Here is a 23059-nt window from a genome sequence, read left to right as displayed (position 1 = left end):
TGCAACCACAAGTGAAACCCGATGAACAAACAACTAACTACATTGCCCCAAGGAGAAATTGCAAATTATTTTCTACTGTAGATCACAATGAACTATCTAAAATCATTAGATAATCTATATCAAAAACATGCATGCTAGACCCTATACCTACAAATCTACTGAAAGAGATGCTCCCCGAAATAATAGATCCTCTTCGTAGCATTATTAACACGTCTCTGTGATTTCCAGTCTGGATTTAGAGCACATCACAGCACAGAGACTGCTTTGATCAGAGTTACAAATGATCTGCTTATGGCGTCTGACCGAGGTTGTATCTCCGTTTTGTTGCTGATAGATCTTAGTGCTGCATTCGACACCATTGACCACAGCATGCTCCTACATAGACTCGAAAATGATGTCGGCATTAAGGGAATAGCTTTTAAATGGTTTAGGAAGTTGATATTGACTGTGATTCTCTGCTGCCTGCCCTGACCTCTGCTTGTGACTGTTGATGATTTTTGGATATCCCTTGACATACCTGACGCTGTTGTTGATCTCTGCCTGTTTGACCATTCCGTACAATAAATACTGCAAATGGATCCTCAGCCTTCTGGTGCTTCATTACACTCACTCTGTCTCTCACTATTTTAGAAGAATGATGTGCTAAGTAAGGACAGGTTACAAGCTAGGTTACAAGTACTTCCAACTAGATTAAATCTCTATTTGGTTTTCCCCAACTCAAGTCCCTCATTGTTTGCATCACACCACAGAACAGACTGTTGAAATATTGCCACATATTTTAAATAGCTGTCATGCTTACAAGGTGAAGTTCACAGCACGCCATGACAGAATAATGGACAGAAGATGAACATATCAAGCTTCCTTTCACTCGAAGTAACAATGTACACATTCTTGTGTCAAACCTATGTTTCAATGTAATAATAGTAATGCTGAAGTATTTTTCACAATTATCTGCTAACACACCAGATGTTATTGTGATCAATGAGGACTGTGAAGAAGTGTTTATTATTTATTATTATTATGTAGAGGTTGCGTCTACCTAGTTTGGAAGAAGCCATTATGACTAAAATTTTTAAATCTGAGCATCATTCCACAGATGGGTTATCAGGGTTGATTGCTTGTTTTTATATCCGGCAGCTTGGGACATGTACATAGGTTGGTTATCAGAGGACTTCAACAACTTGGGATGTCTAAAAAGAGGGCCAAGCGCTTAGCAAAGTACTGTGCTCTGTCTGCAATTGTAGGCAGCCGCGGTATATGGCAGAGACGCTGTTATTTATATCACTAACAACTAAATTGTATATTTAATAGTGTGCACGTTTGGTGTAAATCACTGGTCCATGATTGAACGGACATGTATTTATCTGTGTCTATAATATTTTTGTCCCTCTAAATGATTCCCTTTAAGCGGATTTAAATAAAATATTAAAAGTGTGTTTATGTGTGTCTGTATGTTGGTGCGGGTTGTGTTGAGTGTTTTGTCTGCGGGTGTGTCTTCTGTGTTTTCATCTTTTTTGTTTTGACTTGCATACCTTTATATGTTTTGCTTATGGTCGGAATGTTTTCTTATACAGCTGCTTTGTAACAATGAAAATTTTTAGTTGGTTGACTTGGTTTTCTGGTAATCTGATAAAAGGAAAAAATGACAATACAAAATAATTTTCATGTTCCCTGTTACAGGAATAACAAAGTAATAATATACTGCTTTACTTATTAAAACCTTGAAGTCATAACAAAATCACATCATTTTAAAATTAAACAACACGGAACATATTCAAATATTTACAATTAATTTTCAATGAATTAAAATACAGCATCATAAACCTACCAGTCATAACACTAATTACAATTCAGTTCATAACAATTTATTGCAATTTGTGAAACTTGGAAGCTGAAAAAGAATACACGGCTTGGCAAGTTTCCTTATATTGGACTTCTATGGTGGATAAAAGCTTAACGTGACATTTATCACTTTTTTCGTTAAATGAGGACACACTCTTTTAACAGCAGCTAGTGTTTTTGACAAGGTTTGACAAAAATGAAGGGTCGTTGTTTATGTACATTAAACCACGTTAAGCATTTTAGAAAGTCATCCGACTCGGCTCCTCCTGACGGCCAATTCGGCTTTACAAGAAACTTTTATCATGAATGTCAACTTTTGCTAGACAATTCAAAAAAACTTTCAAACTTTAATCCATTTGAAGAATCAAAACTCAAAATGTTGAGTTTGTTGACCTTCATCTGCACTTTGCACAGTGAAAACGTCGATAAAGACAGACGCTTCTCTGGAGCAGGGCTCTTGCCAGCCTGTGCGCATCCACACTAGCTCAAGCGAACTTGATAAAGGTGATTTTTAGCACAATTTAGGCTCAGAAAACCTTAGAAAGTTCTGGTACAGTCCATATTAGGTTTAATCATTGATCGGAAATATGCTATTTAATATCTGCCTTGCTATAATGTAAATGTCAGGACTCTGTCCTTCCTGTCTCGAGTTTTCTAGCTCCTTGGGCAGAGTCATGACATTGCCACGTTTTGTTGTGTTATGTGTGGAGACAGATGGCTTTTGTTGTTACTTGGCACCACGTGTTCTCCTGTCATGTCTCTCAGCCCTGCCCTTGTTTCTCCCTTAGTCATGCCATTAGTGTTTAGTCTTGTCACCATCCCCGGTCCATCTTCCCTTTAGTGTTTCATTCCCCTCCCCTGCTCCGTTCAATCCTCATGTTAGCTTTCCCTTAGTGTTTCATTTTGGTTTGTTTTCCCCATCGTGAGTTTATTTAATAAAAGTTTGTTTATAATACCTATGTCTGCCTGCATCTGGGTTCTTGTGACAGTAAATGACTGCACAGAGGCATTGAAAACATGGCCACTGGATGGCACGACTGCCGTAAACAGATTTCGGTACAGTTCACTATTATCTAACATCTAGGGCTACTTTTCTTTGCGGGCCAAAAGTATAATTAGGATGTGGTCCAGTATTTTTCACCATATCGTCATTTCATCTATTTATTGCACTTTGTTCCTTTTAAACTGTTTTTGCTGCTGTTACCTTTAGTTCATATATTAAAACATGCAGACAGATGTTGCATGTGCCTTTTTGCGATATTTCATTAAAAGGGATATTGTCTTTTTACTTAAATTTTATATTCCTTGATGCATTAGCTTACCCAACAATAAAATAGCTGTTCATTTACATCCAAGATGTTGGTGGCATTGTTTTTTCAAGAAGATATTTACGAATATATTTGGTTGAAGTAATAAAGACAAAAACGCAGATACATTCAGCACAAAAGTAATCCCTGCCCCTTGTGATGTTAAACTGGCATCTTCTACAAAGAATCAGTTGATCTGTGCAAAAGAACTGAACGCTATCTCATCTTCAGGTGAGTTCCAATCGCACTCATGTGCCCTGCGCACTTAAAAGGGCAGATCATTTGCAGTGCGAGTTCTGGAGGGAGATGAACGGCTGTATCGTTATGAGCCGCGGGAATTACTTTTGTATTGACTGTAGCAACGCCTTGGAGTTCAAAGATGTGGACGTGCATTTCTTAAAGCGCACCGCTCTTAATGTTTCTCCACTTATTTGAAATGTCAAGGCGGGTCATGTAAATATGATTTGCGGGCTGCCAGTCGACTAGGCCTACTTTAGGGGTTCTGCAATAAGGGTAAAGTACGTGACTACCAGCCGTGAGACCCAGTCACGGTGAAAATGAATTGGATGTTCTTTGGGTTGTATTTATTGTTCTAGATAAATATCATTAATTGTGTTTAGCAGAACAAATACGTTTAAACAGGTTTGGTGAGTGTGAGTAAACAATGACAGAATTTTCATTTTAGGTGAACTGTTCATTTAAGAAGAGAACATATGTGACTGAAAACCTGTGCATTCTATTCGGACGCCTTCCTATTGTCACACCGGTCGTTTACAGGGCTGTTTCACATGTAAAACATAGGGGGCTAGGCCAAGAAACATCAGGCTAATCCGTTCTTTCAGCTACTAATACACACACATTCGGATAATCCATGGAACAAATCCCAATGTATCAATTTATTTGGCTCAAGGTAATATGTAAAAAAGTTTTTTGCCTGAATGAAAATGCTCAAATGAATGTAGGACAAACATTTGTCTTGCTAATGTATTTGTGCACCATTTTAGTCTATAAAAAAATATAGAAGATTACGTTCATACTCAACTATCATGGAATGTGCAATGAAAAGTCCATGCTTTAATAAACACATCTGATTGAATGACGCTTTGTAGAAATGTAACTTTTGTAAATGGACAGAAGAAATTTAATATTCGTATTGATGGCTACTTTGGCAACTTTATGATGCGATTACTCAGAGTGTGTGTGCATGTGTTCTTGCTTTCTGTAAATGCTGTTTGGATGTTTCAGAAGAGCCGAAAGTTACTTTTCTTTCTGGTCTGCCAAAACAATTTTTATTCAAATCTGTAGACTCTCTGTTTCTGTCGGTCTGTACTGCGCTGACTGTTGTTCTCAACTATTGAACAAATTCTATGATAGGCTGAAATTGGTCACATGGTTTGTTTATGTACTGTAAACAGCGGCAGCACCAAACTCATTTCAAACAACTAATATTTTAATTCTTGAATTACAGTTTAAGGTTAATAAATGTTAGGGCAAAAAGTGATGTAAGTTTTATACAATTATGGCAAAATGATCTAGATAACTTTTAGGCTGAATTAATACTTTGTTATTCATGTTTTGTCGAGCAGTGTACGAGAAACAAGAGGTGATCTGACCGACAGTACGTTTTTTGTAAATATTTGTATCACATTTACCTTGGACACAAAGCATGAAAGAAAGCCGTGTTCTTGGAGTCAGTCAGCTCCTCTCACATCCCATTGAACTTTTTGCTCTGTTATTATTTGCAAATTCTCTTTTCACATAAGTCTTATCATCAAACATAACATTGAACTTTATCACACTCTTTCACATTTAATATTTACTTTGCTTGGTATCACATGTTCATAGTTGCAGTACATTGTTAAGCACAAAGCACATGTCAGTCATCAATCTATTTTAATTCCTCCATGAATGCTCTGAACTCTTTATTTCAACAAAGCAAAGCATATCAAAAACACAGCATGCTTGTCAAAACACACCAACCTTGTTCAAGCCAGTAGGGTCTATTCCAGCAAACCTTGATTTTCAGGATTAGCTGTGTTTGATGGGCCTGAAGTGAGTTTTATAGCCAAATTAAAATTAGGATCTCATAAATGGACAGATGAGACAGAAACAATAAATTCTTCTTTTATTGTCATTCTGCAGATGTGTTTCCAGAAGACCTCACATTGAGTTTTACATTAAAGAAAATATGTGTTAGGACCAGTGGTGTAGCGCCTGGGTATGCAAGGGTGTGCATATGTGCCTAGGGGATAAGGGGCCCGCTTCCAAGTTTTATTCATGGCCATACAATAATATAGAAGACAACTAGATGATTGATCTCAGATCAGGATTCTAGTTAAATTTTCTGGCAATGTGGAATACCAGTATCTGTTTTAAAATAAACAAAATTAAGTATGTTCCCCAGTGCTGTAAGCAACACAAGTCATTTTTAAACACTTTTCAAAAGCGCTTTTTATTTAAATCTTAATTTTATTTTGACTTGAGTTAGCTTCATTTATTTTCTTTCCTACTGTTTTTCTATAACATTAGGTGTGTTTTATGTCTTATAACATAATGTGAAAATATTCTGAAATTAAGTTTTAACCAAGAAAAATTAAAGTGTAAATATGTTGTGATGTTTAAGGCACTATGGAGTGACCGACAACAAGTGTATGTGCATACACGGTGTAAAACACTTTCATTTTCAAATAATAGGCATTTTCTTACTTCTTGAGTGACTCTCAAATTATTTGTTCGGTGATTCGTCTGATGCCGTCCTTTCTGTCAGCCCACTCTTATTGGTCAAACGGGCTAATCTGCTGTGATTGGTGCGCCGCATGCAGTGCCGCAAATGGAACGTAGGCGGGCATTATTTTCCCCCCTCAAACCAGTTAAGCGCAAACCCGCCCCTTGAGCGAAAACCCTGCAACAGGCTACATGAAAGCGCTGATTGGCTACTTGTGTGGTCCAGGTTTAATTCGCCTTAGATAAATGATATGTGGCGAAATAATACCTGGGTGATAACCAGTTCTGTAAAAGTACAAATAAGTCATCCTACTACTTAACGCTGACAGAAATGTTGTCCATGGTTTGTCCCTAGTTTGTCAACGTTTTAACTGAGATGGTCCAACACACAACGGTTATTAAAATATGGCAGTGGTGCAATGCACTATAGGATGAAAGTCAGCAAAAGCCACATTTTTATAATAACAATGAACCCTTATCTACCCACTAACCTTACCCTACACTTTAAAATTAATCACTTGTTAGCCACTCTTCAAATATATTTAATTTTATTGAAAATAAATGCCTCTATGATCTGATATGTAATGGGAAAAGTATTTGGCCCAAGGGAGTTTGAACCAAGGTCTCTTATCTCAAAGCAACCAAAACTCTCTGCGCCACTGGAGTATAGATCAATTTGCCACTGTCATTGTCTATAATCTAATCAGATACCTGTAGACAGCGTTCGTGATTTCCTGTCATATCTACCGAACTGTCTTTCAGTTTGCGCTTAACTGGTTTGGATGAAAAAAATCACAGGCATTACACGGAGTGACGCAAATCTGACTCTTCGTGTGATTCAAAGTCAACTCCTCTTTTCCCAACCCAATAACTTTGTTGGATCCGATATAACTCGCAGGCACAGGCCCCTTGACATAGTTAGTGGGAGGGTTCAGCGACCGCTAAGGAAATGTTACTATATTTATTTAATTCATACAAAATTAGGTAGATGTAAAAGTTTTGTTTTAATTTATGATATAATGTTATCGATGTTACAAAAATGTAAAAATACACACATCAGAATTATTTTAATTTCTGTCTTTTCAATGTATGCTGACAGATGCAGTTCAGGAAGTTCAGGCTGACTGGAAAGGGCATGTAAAAATGTAATTTTTCAAGGTAAGATTAGTGTATTTTAAAATGAGTACAATGTGTCTGTTTCTACAAACTTACTGTCGTACACACTATCAAACTCTCTCTTATACACTACTATAATGTCTCTCACACACTATCAAACTCTCTCTTATACACTACTATAATGTCTCTCACACACTCTCAAACTCTCTCTTATACACTACTATAATGTCTCTCACACACTATCAAACTCTCTCTTATACACTACTATAATGTCTCTCACACACTATCAAACTCTCTCTTATACACTACTATAATGTCTCTCACACGCTCTCAAACTCTCTCATATACACTACTATAATGTCTCTCACACGCTCTCAAACTCTCTCTTATACACTACTATAATGTCTCTCACACACTATCAAACTCTCTCTTATACACTACTATAATGTCTCTCACACACTCTCAAACTCTCTCTTATACACTACTATAATGTCTCTCACACACTCTCAAACTCTCTCTTATACACTACTATAATGTCTCTCACACACTCTCATACTCTCTCTTATACACTACTATAATGTCTCTCACACACTATCAAACTCTCTCTTATACACTACTATAATGTCTCTCACACACTATCAAACTCTCTCTTATACACTACTTTAATCTCTCACACACTCTCAAACTCTCTCTTATACACTACTATAATGTCTCTCACACACTCTCAAACTCTCTCATATACACTACTATAATGTCTCTCACACACTATCAAACTCTCTCTTATACACTACTATAATCTCTCACACACTCTCAAACTCTCTCTTATACACTACTATAATGTCTCTCACACACTATCAAACTCTCTCTTATACACTACTATAATGTCTCTCACACACTCTCAAACTCTCTCTTATACACTACTATAATGTCTCTCACACGCTATCAAACTCTCTCTTATACACTACTATAATGTCTCTCACACACTCTCAAACTCTCTCTTATACACTACTATAATGTCTCTCACACGCTATCAAACTCTCTCTTATACACTACTATAATCTCTCACACACTCTCAAACTCTCTCTTATACACTACTATAATGTCTCTCACACACTCTCAAACTCTCTCATATACACTACTATAATGTCTCTCACACACTATCAAACTCTCTCTTATACACTACTATAATCTCTCACACACTCTCAAACTCTCTCTTATACACTACTATAATGTCTCTCACACACTATCAAACTCTCTCTTATACACTACTATAATGTCTCTCACACACTCTCAAACTCTCTCTTATACACTACTATAATGTCTCTCACACACTATCAAACTCTCTCTTATACACTGCTATAATGTCTCTCACACACTATCAAACTCTGTCTTATACACTACTATAATCTCTCACACACTATCAAACTCTCTCTTATACACTACTATAATGTCTCTCACACACTATCAAACTCTCTCTTATACACTACTATAATGTCTCTCACACACTCTCAAACTCTCTCTTATACACTACTATAATGTCTCTCACACACTCTCAAACTCTCTCATATACACTACTATAATGTCTCTCACACACTCTCAAACTCTCTCTTATACACTACTATAATCTCTCACACACTATCAAACTCTCTCTTATACACTACTATAATGTCTCTCACACGCTCTCATACTCTCTCTTATACACTACTATAATGTCTCTCACACGCTCTCAAACTCTCTCTTATACACTACTATAATGTCTCTCACACACTCTCAAACTCTCTCTTATACACTACTATAATGTCTCTCACACGCTATCAAACTCTCTCATATACACTACTATAATGTCTCTCACACGCTCTCAAACTCTCTCTTATACACTACTATAATGTCTCTCACACACTCTCAAACTCTCTCTTATACACTACTATAATCTCTCACACACTATCAAACTCTCTCTTATACACTACTATAATCTCTCACACACTCTCAAACTGTCTCTTATACACTACTATAATGTCTCTCACACGCTCTCAAACTCTCTCATATACACTACTATAATGTCTCTCACACACTCTCAAACTCTCTCTTATACACTACTATAATCTCTCACACACTATGAAACTCTCTCTTATACACTACTATAATGTCTCTCACACGCTCTCATACTCTCTCTTATACACTACTATAATGTCTCTCACACGCTCTCAAACTCTCTCATATACACTACTATAATGTCTCTCACACACTCTCAAACTCTCTCTTATACACTACTATAATCTCTCACACACTATCAAACTCTCTCTTATACACTACTATAATGTCTCTCACACGCTCTCAAACTCTCTCTTATACACTACTATAATGTCTCTCACACACTCTCAAACTCTCTCTTATACACTACTATAATGTCTCTCACACACTATCAAACTCTCTCATATACACTACTATAATGTCTCTCACACACTATCAAACTCTCTCTTATACACTACTATAATGTCTCTCACACACTCTCAAACTCTCTCTTATACACTACTATAATGTCTCTCACACACTCTCAAACTCTCTCTTATACACTACTATAATGTCTCTCACACACTATCAAACTCTCTCATATACACTACTATAATGTCTCTCACACACTATCAAACTCTCTCTTATACACTACTATAATGTCTCTCACACGCTCTCAAACTCTCTCTTATACACTACTATAATGTCTCTCACACGCTCTCAAACTCTCTCTTATACACTACTATAATGTCTCTCACACGCTCTCAAACTCTCTCTTATACACTACTATAATGTCTCTCACACACTCTCAAACTCTCTCTTATACACTACTATAATGTCTCTCACACACTCTCAAACTCTCTCTTATACACTACTATAATGTCTCTCACACACTCTCATACTCTCTCTTATACACTACTATAATGTCTCTCACACACTATCAAACTCTCTCTTATACACTACTATAATGTCTCTCACACGCTCTCAAACTCTCTCTTATACACTACTATAATGTCTCTCACACGCTCTCAAACTCTCTCTTATACACTACTATAATGTCTCTCACACGCTCTCAAACTCTCTCTTATACACTACTATAATGTCTCTCATACACTATCAAGGCATTACACACACACAACCAAACTCATTCAATACCAATCTCTGTTGCGCACACTACGCAAGTCATTCATGCCCACAGTACCAAATCAAGGTTAAAAATGGCATGTTGTCATGTCAAATTAGGTTAATTTGTGATGTACTTTTTCCACTAACAGGAAGAGCCTTTACTTTCCACGTACAGGTAACTTGTAAACATTACTTTGTTGCAGCTCCTAAGGAAAAGTACCAGTTACCTTATTTATACCTTACTACATTATAAGGTAGTACCCAAGGTAAAAGGCTCCAACTTCATATTTGCTTTTGTTTAGACTTTTCACGCTTAAGTGTCCACTGGAGAAACCTTGGAACGTTTCTTCAGTACAGAGTTCATAGAGGACAATCTTGTAGAACCACTGATATTAGGTTTTACATGTATGCAGGACATTTTGGTGCTGCCCTTGTCCACCCTCCAAGAACTATATGCATCTATAGCAGGGGTGGAGAACCTTGATCCTGGAGGGCCACTCTCCTGCAGTGTTTATCTCCAACGTAAATTTGGCAAAGATAGCACCATTCACCATGGCAATGGCACGTGACAAAAAAAGCTTAGTTTATTTCTTGCCAGTCGAAATTGTAGGTACTGTTACAAGCATAAAGCGAATATTAGCACATTTAAAGAAAGAAGAGCAACACAGCCGCAGCAGCAAAAAAAGAGAGTCGGCGTGAGAGAAAATTGCTTTATGTGTCAATGCGTAAGTTTAATTATCAATTAATTTTATATTCATTTTGTTGATAGCGTCAAAATGTGAATCTCTCTCTCTCTCTCTCTCTCTATATATATATATTCTACTGTATATATATTAATCCACATTAATGCTGTGGATGGACTTCCGATTGATATAATCAGCCTCATTTTGGGAAGGAGCGATGATGGGAATATGGGTGCCATCAATGCACCCAATCACATTGGGAAATACTGTAGGGTATTTGAATTATTAGCTTACTTCCAGAGGTGGCAGCAAGACCACATTTTTTGATCAGCCTAATATAGAAATATGTACACCATTCTCCTGCAATCCTGCAAAACTCCTCTTTGATGGCTCTCACAGGTTTGTGGTCAGGAAACTTAACCAAAATGTACAAAAAGTGCTTGAGAGCGATGCACACTTTTCTTGACAAACGGCGTAGGCATTTTCAACACCCCTCGCGCTTCGAAAAGGGGGCGTAGATTGTAACAAACCCCGGGTTTGTGAAATAAAACCTGCTCCAGACCAGGTTAGGTTCACAGAGTAGGTTACTATGGTTACTCACTCTGAGTATAAGATACTTTGATTTTGGAAACGGGCTTGATTTTCCACGCGGTCACACGTTTGACTTACCTCGCATTCTGAAACGGAAAACCCAGAGTATCCTGTTTTTTGGGGTTAATTACTCTGAGTTTGCAGTTACCCTGCTTTCTGAAACTGGCCCTTGGATTACTAGAAACGTGTTTGAGATAGCTGGAGCTAAACTCTGCAGGACAGTGGCCTTCCAGGATCAGGGTTCCCCACTCCTGATCAAGACTAAGAAAACGACTGTGAAAATTAATATGGACCCCTCACATCCAAGCCGTCATCTCTTTGAACTGTTGCAATAAGCACCAAAATAACGAGACACAAACAAAATGTTTCTTTCCTCAAGCGATCTATGTCGTGAACAGATAAATGTTCTACCCACCCTGCAATAAATAGCATTGTGCAATAGTTACCATGTGTAATACTAGTTATATCCATCTGATAAGACCTTATCTATTTTGATATCATTTTTGTTTAAATCATTTTTCGTTATGCTGTATATAGCACATATTTTATACATGCATAGTTTTACTCTCTTTATCTTGTTTTTTTCATCCATTCTATAATTTGTTATATAAAGATAATCTGTGTATTGCATTGTTATGGACTGTGCTGCTGTTTTGTGCACCTGGATGTTTCTTTCACTGAAACAAATTTCTTGTATGTGCAGATATACTTATAAAGCAATAAAGCTCTTTGACTGTGTCAATTTTATTAATGTAAATATTTTATATTATACATGGAAACATTTTATTTAGTAATGTAATAGCGTTAACTATTAGTGTATTTTGCAATAATAACCTTTTATGTAGCTTTTGAAAATAGGATTTTCCTTTTTCATATATTTGCATGCGGTTTTAACAGGAAGTTTTTTTTTGTCATGCCTTTTAGTTTGTAAACAGTATTTTGACTAATTTCCATCTTCGAACCTCTCCAAAGTGCACTTGCGTGACTGAGAGTAAATGTGTCTGAATGCGCATTCGCAGCTGAGAGCGCATCTCGTCTGGAGCCCGATCCTTCTCTCTGAATGGCCCAACAATCCGTGTCCTCACTCGACGTGGCGCGGTGCGATAAGCTCCATGGAACAAGATGTGGTTTGCGTCGCGTACGGTGTAAGGTGTGCTCCAGGTTGCGGCGTGGGTAAGGTGCATACAATGGTGAGGCGGTTGTCTGCCGGTCGTCAGCCGCTGGTCTCTACGAATCAGAGGAAAAAGTCACAACGTTATCCAGGGTCTCGTTTGGAGTGTCTTCTTCTGTTCCCCCGCTTTTATGCAGCCTGTGAGTGGGGAACAGCTGCTGATGTCCGGCAGGTTTTCCCCTCTGCTGGTCCGTTTCCACGGCGACACTGATGGGGGACTCGGCACAATCTACATCTTCTCTCAGATGAGAGAGGACGATTAAGCTGATTTCCATGGACAGTCAGGTATGCACGTGGAATCACTTGGAATCCAACAATGGATGTCTATCTGTTTTTTTACAGCACACCAATAACTTCTACATTTTGAAAGGTATCAAAGGTATACTTAAACGTGCCTTAAAATAATTTCTTCTTCAATATTTTCAGCAATTTTAAAAGTGTACTTTACCCAATAATGAAATTCTGTCACCATTTACTCCCCCTCTTTGCTCAGTATAAATGTCTTTGTTCTGCTGAACACACAAGAATACATTTGGAAGAATGTAAGATTTCCTTCCTGGTGGAATATTCTTCTTAACTCGATCTGGTCAACCGCATATCTCACTACATTAAAAAAACTACTTAAAACCCACCTCTTCTGTGAATACTTGACAGACAAATGAAAAAAAAGTACACCAACTCTCTTCTCTCAACAGGTAGTGGTCTAGCTTTTGTTGAAACTAGTCACTTTGTATTAGCACCTATTGTATTATTTCTCTTTTGTGACATATCGGTCCCCGAACTCTTTGTAAGTCGCTTTGGATAAAAGCGTCTGCTAAATGACTAAAAGTAAATGTAAATCTCTTTCCCCATTGACTTCCATAGTATTGATTTTCCCTACTATGGCAGTAAAGGAAATTTTATCTGACATTCTTCCAAATATCTTCCTGTGTGTTCAGCAGAACAAAGACATTTATAAAGAATAAAATTACATATTTGAATAAAATTACATATTTGAAAAAGTATATTAGTATTTAAAAATACAAAATACAGTCTCTCAAAGTATTTAATTACAAATTACATTTCACCTTTTTCTGTTAAGGAAAATAAAAATGACAAAATACTCTAAACTAAATAAATACTTATTTCAAATACATGTAATTGAAACACTGCCCATCTCTGCTAGTGCGTATCTACTTTTCACCATCATCAACAGCACTATAGAAAGTATGCATTGACGTCTCTTTCCCAGGTGAACACACCGGGACACATCCATTGAAACTTAACACTAAATTATTTGTTGGAATCAAAATAAAATTCCTTCAGCGGTCTATAAAAAGTAATCTTTGGTACGTCGATCGCAAACACCTTTATCCCATTCAGAAGAGGTTCCCCAATATTGAGCAAGGGAACCAATGACCTACAACAGTGCTTACCACTGGAAACCATAACCGTCTTTGCCCAGGGATTTGTGCTAATATTCGATAACTACAGTATTTATCCAACACCTCTTTGTGTCCCACACCGGTTGCCCACATGTAAATAAGAAATCTCCCAAATGTCTTTACAGAAATGTAAAAAAAAAATGTCTTCCCAAAGCGTTAAATCAGCATTGTTCTTTAGAGTCTGATGTTTTGCGCATCATTGACTGTTGACAAATCTCTGCCAGAGTGTTGAATTTTGGCCCGAGGTTCTGCAGGAAGTCCAGGTTATCTTCAATATTGCTAATGGTGGGCTCACTGATTGCTAATGAGTCGCAATCACTTTCGTTCCCATCATATTTGTATTCAAATGGCAAATATTTTGGATAGTCACTGTCTTCTAGAAGCGCACTGAGTTTCTAAAGCACAACAATGAAAAGAGAAATATAATAATCTAAATCCTTATCATTTAGCTCTCATTCATTATCCTATTTCAGATACAGTGTAATTCATCTTGATTTGTTAATATTATTATTTTCATGATGATTGGGGTCTTACCCAATTTAAATCACATTGCGTTGTTTGCTTGAGTTGGGCCGAACGGTATTTATGAGTGCCTCCACTCTGAAAAACAAGTGTGACAAACAGCTGTAACAAAAGTATTAGATAGAGGTTGTGTCTAAAATGTAGAAAAACTGAGTTTTAATAAATCCAAACTCATATTTCCAGTCCTTGTACTATAATTTCTATATTTAGAATTTTAGGCCACTCATTTGCAGAACTTACTGTGTTCTTCCGAACGATTGTCATTTTCTGATTTGGCTGTAAATAAAACATATAATTTGAAAATAGAAAAAATACATAATATAGTCAATAACTATCATCAATAGTTATAATACTTTGGGACATTTACAGTATCTATGTTATAAAAATTTACATTTAAAGTGAGAAAAATATCTTCGGACACTAAAGCCCCACTTAACACCTTATTTTATAGTGTCTCTGTTATACATCTAACATATTTATATTATAGTAATTTATGTATATTACAGCTTATAGTAAGGTGTACACGTTGTTAATGAATATTACTCTTAAAAGCAAATCTACTCCCATTACATAGGCTATGTATTTGTGTATTTCTTATAAGTACACCTCAAAAAGTTAAGTATTGAAAGTGAAAGACCTAAACTCTTACCCTATATTTTGACATGGCAAGTTTTGGATTATAGATTGACTCCTGTCCAACATCCTGTCGGCGATGTATACAGCATATTATGTAAGCATAATGGTTAATATGTTTCGTAACATTTATCTGTCACCAGTACAGTACATTTACAGTATCTATGTTATAATAATTTACATGTAAAGTGAGAAAAATATCTTTGGACACTGAAGCCACAAAACCACTTAACACCTTATTTTATAGTGTCTCTGTTATACATCTAACATATTTATACTATAGTAATTTATGTATATTACAGCTACCCACCCTAACCTTATAGTAAGGTGTTCACGTTGTTAATGAATATTACTCTTAAAAGCAAATCTACTCCCATTACATAGGCTATGTAATTGTGTATTTTTTATAAGTACACCTCAAAAAGTTAACTATTGGAAGTGAAAGACCTAAACTCTTACCCCATATTTTGACATGGCAAGTTTTGGATTATAGATTGACTCCTGTCCAACATCCTGTCGGCGATGTATACAGCATATTATGTAAGCATAATGGTTAATATGTTTCGTAACATTTATCTGTCACCAGTACAGTACATTTACAGTATCTATGTTATGATAATTTACATTTAAAGTGTGCAAAATATCTTTGGACACTGAAGCCACAAAACCACTTAACACCTTATTTTATAGTGTCTCTGTTATACATCTAACATATTTATATTATAGTAATTTATGTATATTACAGCTACCCACCCTAACCTTATAGTAAGGTGTACACGTTGTTAATGAATATTACTCATAAAAGCAAATCTACTCCCATTACATAGGCTATGTAATTGTGTATTTTTTATAAGGACACCTCAAAAAGTTAACTAATGGAAGTGAAAGACCTTAACGCTTACCCTATATTTTGACATTTGAAACTTTGGGTTATAGATTGACACCTGTCCAATATCCTGTTGGTCCCAGTGATTTATCTTCTGGATATGATTTAATAAGAAATATTATTAAAGAAACGTTTTGGGTAGTTCTACATCACAGTGAGAGAATATAAAATACAGGTATTTACAGCATATGATGTAAGGATAATGGTAACCAGTTCTTATCTGTCACCAGTTGAACAATATAGCTTTTATCCAACAACTTAAAACTTAGAACACGATAAACGACATTTGTTAAAGGCAAAATTTTTGTACTTTTATGCCAGTCTAGCAGACCACATATTGTCATGTTTGCTCTCGTGTTTAGTATAATATTTTAATATAATGTTGCATCTGGTTTTGCATTGTGTGCATTGACTAGTGTTTATTTCTATATATACAATAATAATCTGTGATTTTCTCCTGCAAGTCTAGAAGCATTTTTGTAAACTGTGACTTTAAATATTTTCTTGTACGTTGGTATTGGAAAGCTGGCTCTTATATATTTTCAGCTGGAAGAGGAATTTGCCTTGTGTCCTCTTATGCAGAGACTCATAACCATAAGCTAAATGAGTTATGAGGGGACAGAGCGCAGATGTGGGTAATTTGCACATTGTGTAGTAAGTTACACAAACACAATGAATGGGATTTTATGTACTCAATGACAGCCCCTTTCCAACAATGTTTTGATGTTTAATTTTTCCTAAAAAAACATGATCAATTATAAATAATGGTTTCTATTTAAGTTGCATCATGCACTCAACTGACATCAAATTAACCTCAAACATATATTTTTTAGTCGCCTGAATAAGCAAAACCTGGCCAAATAATATATACAGACACAGGAAATAAACACTTACATGGTAAGAGAATGAAATATTAAGTTTTTTTGTAACTCACAGTTTGTGATGTGTTGTGGGGATTATGAGGTAAATGACCTTTTAGTTTGCCCCCCATGAAAGGTGCCTGCATTAAAGGATTATGAGTATAAAAGGTTAATATGTGATACCTGCCAAGGTAACAGTGAAAGTTGAATAAATATAAATACAGTACAAGTCAAAATTCGGAAACGCGTGACTGAAATATTTCTAATGATCTTAGTAAAATAAGGTGCATGCTTAAAAATCTGATAATACTAATATAATTGTGTCGACATTCATATATAAATATTTTTTTAATGGACCTTAGACCAGATTATGAAGTAAATGCAGCAAATACGAGCACTAAATAGATCATACAATACTATTTAAAGCTCACCCAGGGTGAGAGCAGGCACAAAAAAATGCCCAGAGAAAGATTTTGCTCATTTTAATCAAGGGTGGCAACCGTGACGATGCCAAATATCTTAGCTCATAGTTATAACAGAATTTCCAATTGCAATTCTCCTATATAATTTGAAAGAGTTTATAAATATTGTAAAAGGTGAAAAAAACTGAACAAAGAATGAGAAGTGACTTTTGACTGGTACTGTACAGTACAATACAAAATACATATATTGCTGAAAATTTTGTGATAAATTTACCTCGCAGTCTGTTCCTTGATGTTCACTGTTGTATTTGAACAGATTCCCATGTTTCTCATCCCACAAGGATATCATTTCAGTATATCTCTCACTCACAAAGACCATCAAGAGCATTGCTGAAATACAAAAAGCATTTCTTTAAACCTTGTTTTTTCACGTTGTGTCCACGATGTGACACTTGAGGTTCGCTTATGGGAGCCCGTCACATCTGATCTTTTTAGAAAGGCCATAAAAGTTAAGCGAGTGGAATTTAAATGCCAGTCTCGACTCTAGATATCTTTGAACGAGTGGTGCATATCAGCTCCGTTATTATACATTAAAATTAATTTATAGTTATGCATGTAGCAAAAGCTTTTATCCAAAGTGACTCACAATGTATACATTAGTATCTGAGTATGTGCAATCCCTGCGATTGAACCAATGACCTTTGCATTGCTAGTGTTATGCTCTAACCACTGATCCATTATACTGAATACTCAGTATAATACTCATAGTATGCATTTGTTTTCTTAACACTAGCTTGTTATCCGATAAGCTTCAGTATTTCAAAAATGTGTTGTTACAGTTCTGAAAAATGAAGCTGAGATAGAAACGATGTTTCTTGCACTTCGCCGTACCTGGGAGTAACAGAACTGCAAGTAAAATAATGCAGATGCCCCAATTGCCCATCTGAAAGCCTGACCCCATCCTCTCACGACAGCTGGAATCACTTGCGCAGGTACACACGGTGACTGACAGATTCTGAATGGCAGAAAATCCCTGCTGGTCTGAGATTTTTATCTGGAGGAAATGAGGACCGGACTGTACCTTGCTTTCTTTTACAAGATCCACCATTGTCCCTTTAATAAGAGAGAAAACATGAAATAGTCTTTGCTAGTCAAAGAAGCCTGTCTTTTGTAAACAGATCATTTTTGCAAGCATGTGACATCATTAAACGGAAGACGTTTGACTACCACAGCCAATCAAAATTGCTTGTTTATTTATACTTTTATTGTGAATTTTATACACAGTCCCTTACCTACTGTACAATATTAAATGCAAATAATCTTTTGCATTTAATCAGTTATAATTGTTAGTTTATGAAGTCAGTGGATTACCATGAGCTGGGTCAATCCTCCATTTCCCCTCAACATCTCCCAACAGCTCGTAGAAGAAAGGTGAACTGTATGGAGGAAGGTCCAGATCTACAGCTGTGATGTTGACTGTTGTGGGCTCTTTGTCCATGCATATATTAACATGCTTCACAGTCAACACTGGTGCGTTATCATTTTGATCTTGTAGGTGAATAAGCAGAGTGCCTGTGCCGGTCAGCGGTGGTGAACCTGCCATGAAATATACAGTACAGACTTTCATCTACCAAACCATAAAACAAACGTTTCAGAGAATGAAATAGAAATAAAAAGTCAGGCCATGATCCCTTTAAAAGAGTTGTTTAACAAAACATGACATTTCACTGATCAATTACTCAGCCACGTGCAAAAATATTGGACTTCCTTTATTCGGATAAACATGAGAAACACATTTGGCCTTCTGTCCAGTGTTTTGTCAATGAAAACTTAGATTTTTGAAAACGCTCCCCGGAGTGGATGAATTGTAAAACACTGCTTTCGTGTCGTGTGGTCAGTGAAAATGGAGGATATTCTACCCAAGTTATCAAACTGACATAATCATGCATTAAAGTAGTTTGGTTTGGTTTAAGTTTAGTTTATTTATAAAGCACATTTTAACTTGATGTTGATTTATGTGGCATAAAAAACTAAAGTTCCAAACATAACTTCAGGGTGAGTACATGATGACATTTTTAGGTGAACTATCCCTTTATGGTCCCTTTGCGCCACCTGGTGAAAATGATTCAAATTTCACATGTACTGTAAACGTTTGTCTTTACAGGGTAAACACAGCAGTAAAACAGCAGACTATTCCGGACTATCTATGTTAACATTTTGGAAGACTGTTTTGTATTCATTATTTAGGTACTTTTAATTTAACAATACATTCATTCCTCAAATGACGTTGGTATGTGCTGGTGATACCCGCTTTATATAATGTTTACGTTACGACGTCATAAAAGCATCTTATATTCAGACAATATCACTCTGCTCTTAAAGGGTATTATGCTATATCCTTGTTAAAAAACAAGTTGGACAACTTATAAAAAACGAGTAGGACGTATGACGTAGTGTTTCTCTCTTTTATAAATTTGATCAAACTAAAAACTCTTTGAAGACATGACATACAGTATGCAACAGTACAGTATAGGCACTCAAAATTAATATGAGATTGGCTCCTGTGATACGCAACTTTAAATGATTGGTTCTGTATCTGCTCGTGATCAAGAATATAAACCTTACTTTCTATGTATAATGGATTTTTGAAAGGCCAGAAATATTTTCTTTTTTACCAAAGCCAACTTTCACATAAATAAAACAAGTGATCATTTTGGACCCTGCATACATTTATATCAAAATCAACTCATTTAAAATGCATTCATTCCATGACTGCATTTAACATACAAATATCTACAATAATGATATGTTTATCGTACCATCATCCACTGCATACACGATTACTTCATATACACTGTTCATCACAGATTGTGATTCTCTGTCTAGAAGTTTGGCTGTAGATATGTTTCCAGTCTTTTCATCAACAGTTATCCAACCAGCAACATCTTCCCCTTTGATATATCTGAGAGAAGGAGAAAGACCTTAATATAATCCTGTATCTTTTCTATCATGTAAATTAGAGCGCTATTCACGTCATATAACTTCAGCTTTACTTACCGAAATGTGTTTGCATGAGCTCCATCCAAATCTTTTGCAGCAATGGTTGTTAGATAGGTTCCAGCATTTGTGTTTTCATTTACAACAACATCTTTAACAGGGGGCATAAATACTGGAGGGTCGTTGACATCTTCAACATTAATGGTCACTGGGATGGACTTGTAGAATTGTGGATCACTCATGCCGGGGGGTTCAAAATACCTGGTGAGTTCCCACAAAGCATCCTTTGGTCGCTTTTTAATCGTACATGAGAAGTAAGGAGCCTCATTCTGCACACCGATGGACAGATTTTGGAATGTTTGGTCCTCATAGTCCATTGGCTAGGTGTTTGAATAACAACAAGATCTCAAAAAATACATTCTTTACATTTAAAGATCAGGTTTGTTTAATTAATAGAAAACATCAGCGTACCTTAACAACAGTTAAAATCCCTTCATTTGTAGTTGGGTCTGTTTCTATTTGAAACCTATTTTTGGTGTCTCCCTGGATTGTGTATTTAGCTTTCCAGGCATTTGACCCACGGCTGTCATTATCTGTTACTTGAAGTCTCAAAACTTCATTCCCAGTTTCTCGCTCCTTTACTTTCCCGGTGCCCTAAAACAGAAGGTAAATATGACTTTATGATATTAAGGAAAAATATATTCATTATTATATAATAAGATCTCGCAGGGAATGATCAACGGGCGGTCAGATTTTGTACCATCTAAAACTGGTCTCTGCTTTCTGAATGTCTGAACTCCCCAATTCAGAGAGCAGAAAATGTACCTTTTCAGTCCTTTTTTATCAAACTGGCCAACAACTTTTTTTAGAGCATCCAATGACTGAGAACATCACGCGCATAAACAATCTCCCATTAAACCGAGAAACTCACAGTTTGGCCGGAGAACTCTGGAAGATGGTTGTTTTTGTCAGAAATATTGACTATTACTGTACTTGTGCTCGAAAGCTGTTTCTTTTCTCCGTGGTCCTTTGCTTCAACCAGAATTGTATATTTTTGAGCTTTCTGAAACATTTTAATTTAAAAGAATTAACATCTGCAGTTTCTGAAATTTCAAGTGGTAAAACCATTTCAGGAGGGAACAAGGTATGAATACAGGTTTATGACCATTTCTTTCATGAAACACAAACAAGCTCATACCTCATAGTCCAAGCACCCTTTAAAATAAATTGTCCCAGATCCTTCCTTCTGTTTGATATAAAACTCAACATTGTCTGTTTTTGGTGTGACAGACTTGATGGTGAAGGAGAAAGTTCCATTGAGCGTTTTTGAATTGTCATGATCAAGCGCCAACACAGTGGAAACCTGTTCACCTGAATAAATATGAATACAAAAATGAGCAATAAATCACACAAACATTCTGTCATTATTTACTGGTGTTGTTTCAAACATGAATAACTTTTCACCGGACCAATACATTTTAGACCAAAGCACCTTATACTTGAACATTTCATTTCTGGGGTAACAACTTTTCTGTTATTTCAGACATAAAACGCAGTGATGTATAGATGCAGTTACCTTGGCCATGTGACTCTTCCACAGTGACGTTATAGTTTGGTTGCTGAAATATGGGAGGGTTGTCGTTTACGTCCAATATCTTGATCTCAATCCCAAGCCTTGTGTCCACTACATTGTTGGACTTGTTTATGGCTTCAAAATATAGCTGTAGTTGGATCATACGAAAGTTAATATGTAGACTTCCCTTGCTGTGTATTGAAATGATTGACAGATTTGTAATTGTTATTATAAAATAATATATTGTAATTTAAGGAGCACATACATTTAGAGCTTTATTTTTGTCTTTTAAACCTTCGTAATCCACTTTTCCATGTACATAAATTTCACCTGTATCCTTATTAATGACCAGAATATTTTTTGGCTCTCTATCGACGCCATCACCATGGAGGGCAAAATTGACTAAATATGTCCTGTCAAGCACAATCTGAAACACATTTCATATTGTTTTCATTCAGATGAATGTTTACTAATGAAAATAAATTAAATTGATGAATATCTCTAGCTGAATCCAGTGACTGTTACTCACCCTTCCGAGTTTATAAGGAAACGGTCCAGGATTTTCTTCTTCAATAGAAAACGAATCAATGATCCATGCACGCTTCTGTCTTATTCGTGCTGTATCAACCCACGTATGAATGGTCCAGGCAAACTGACATTATAAAGGTGACCGCAAAACATGGTTAAAACAAAAAGTATTGAGTATTGCTGACTCGTCCAAACAGAAACATCATGTTATTGGGTAAATTTCAAATGTAACATTTACATTCTTGGGAATGTTTGAGGATAATAACGCATAAACCTTGCAAACCTCCTGACATCTCACAAGCCTTTAACTCACCAGCAGAAGAAGAAAAGTGACAGGAAGGGTCCTCATGTTGAATCCTCAAGCAGTCATAAATGACTGACACTTAGTGTTTCTCTTTCGCAGTATGTCAAGCGGTCAGATGATAAATGGGGAGGAAATATATTCAAAAAAGTGTGGGCGGGGCAATAAGTCCATACGGTCTACGTTTGTGTAATGTTAGGTGTGGCCGAACCCATGCCACAGAGAAATACAATAATTACAATTTTAATTAACGAGGAGCTGGATACTTCAAAGTATAGGGACGTGTGGAGGATGATGGGAAATGTAGTCCTTGAGTCACAGAGGGAGAGAAACATGGGGAAAGC

The 23059-nt window shown here is 36.3% G+C and overlaps 1 protein-coding gene across 5 annotated transcripts; it reads right to left on the bottom strand.

Moving 5' to 3' along the window:
- Positions 1 to 12106: 12106 nt before the first annotated feature.
- On the bottom strand, positions 12107 to 22827 carry LOC306906500 (cadherin-like protein 26). Of its 5 annotated transcripts, none has more exons than XM_079477949.1 (19): positions 22728 to 22827; positions 22416 to 22538; positions 22152 to 22313; positions 21890 to 22034; positions 21512 to 21684; positions 21245 to 21376; positions 20785 to 20967; positions 20374 to 20693; positions 20136 to 20278; positions 18688 to 18912; positions 18208 to 18429; positions 17591 to 17706; positions 16969 to 17034; positions 16051 to 16128; positions 15608 to 15661; positions 15165 to 15218; positions 14756 to 14791; positions 14528 to 14593; positions 12107 to 12625 (listed from the first exon to the last, which is right to left on the bottom strand). In XM_079477949.1, exons 1-19 carry the CDS (start codon positions 22761 to 22763, stop codon positions 12269 to 12271), a joined length of 2691 nt encoding a protein of 896 aa, XP_079334075.1. In that variant the 5' UTR covers positions 22764 to 22827; the 3' UTR covers positions 12107 to 12268. The 5 variants fall into 5 exon arrangements, 3 of the variants coding, with proteins under 3 accessions (XP_079334075.1, XP_079334076.1, XP_079334077.1); XR_013787840.1 differs by having other exon boundaries at positions 12123 to 12625; positions 15565 to 15661; XR_013787841.1 differs by lacking the exon at positions 12107 to 12625 and adding an exon at positions 13557 to 14388 and having other exon boundaries at positions 15565 to 15661.
- Positions 22828 to 23059: the final 232 nt, after the last annotated feature.

This window comes from Barbatula barbatula (assembly GCF_947034865.1).
Source record: "Barbatula barbatula genome assembly, chromosome: 17".
Classification (NCBI taxonomy): Eukaryota; Metazoa; Chordata; class Actinopteri; order Cypriniformes; family Nemacheilidae; genus Barbatula; species Barbatula barbatula.
Note: the sequence above shows the minus strand (reverse complement) of the source record. Positions and strands in the feature narration are given on the sequence as shown.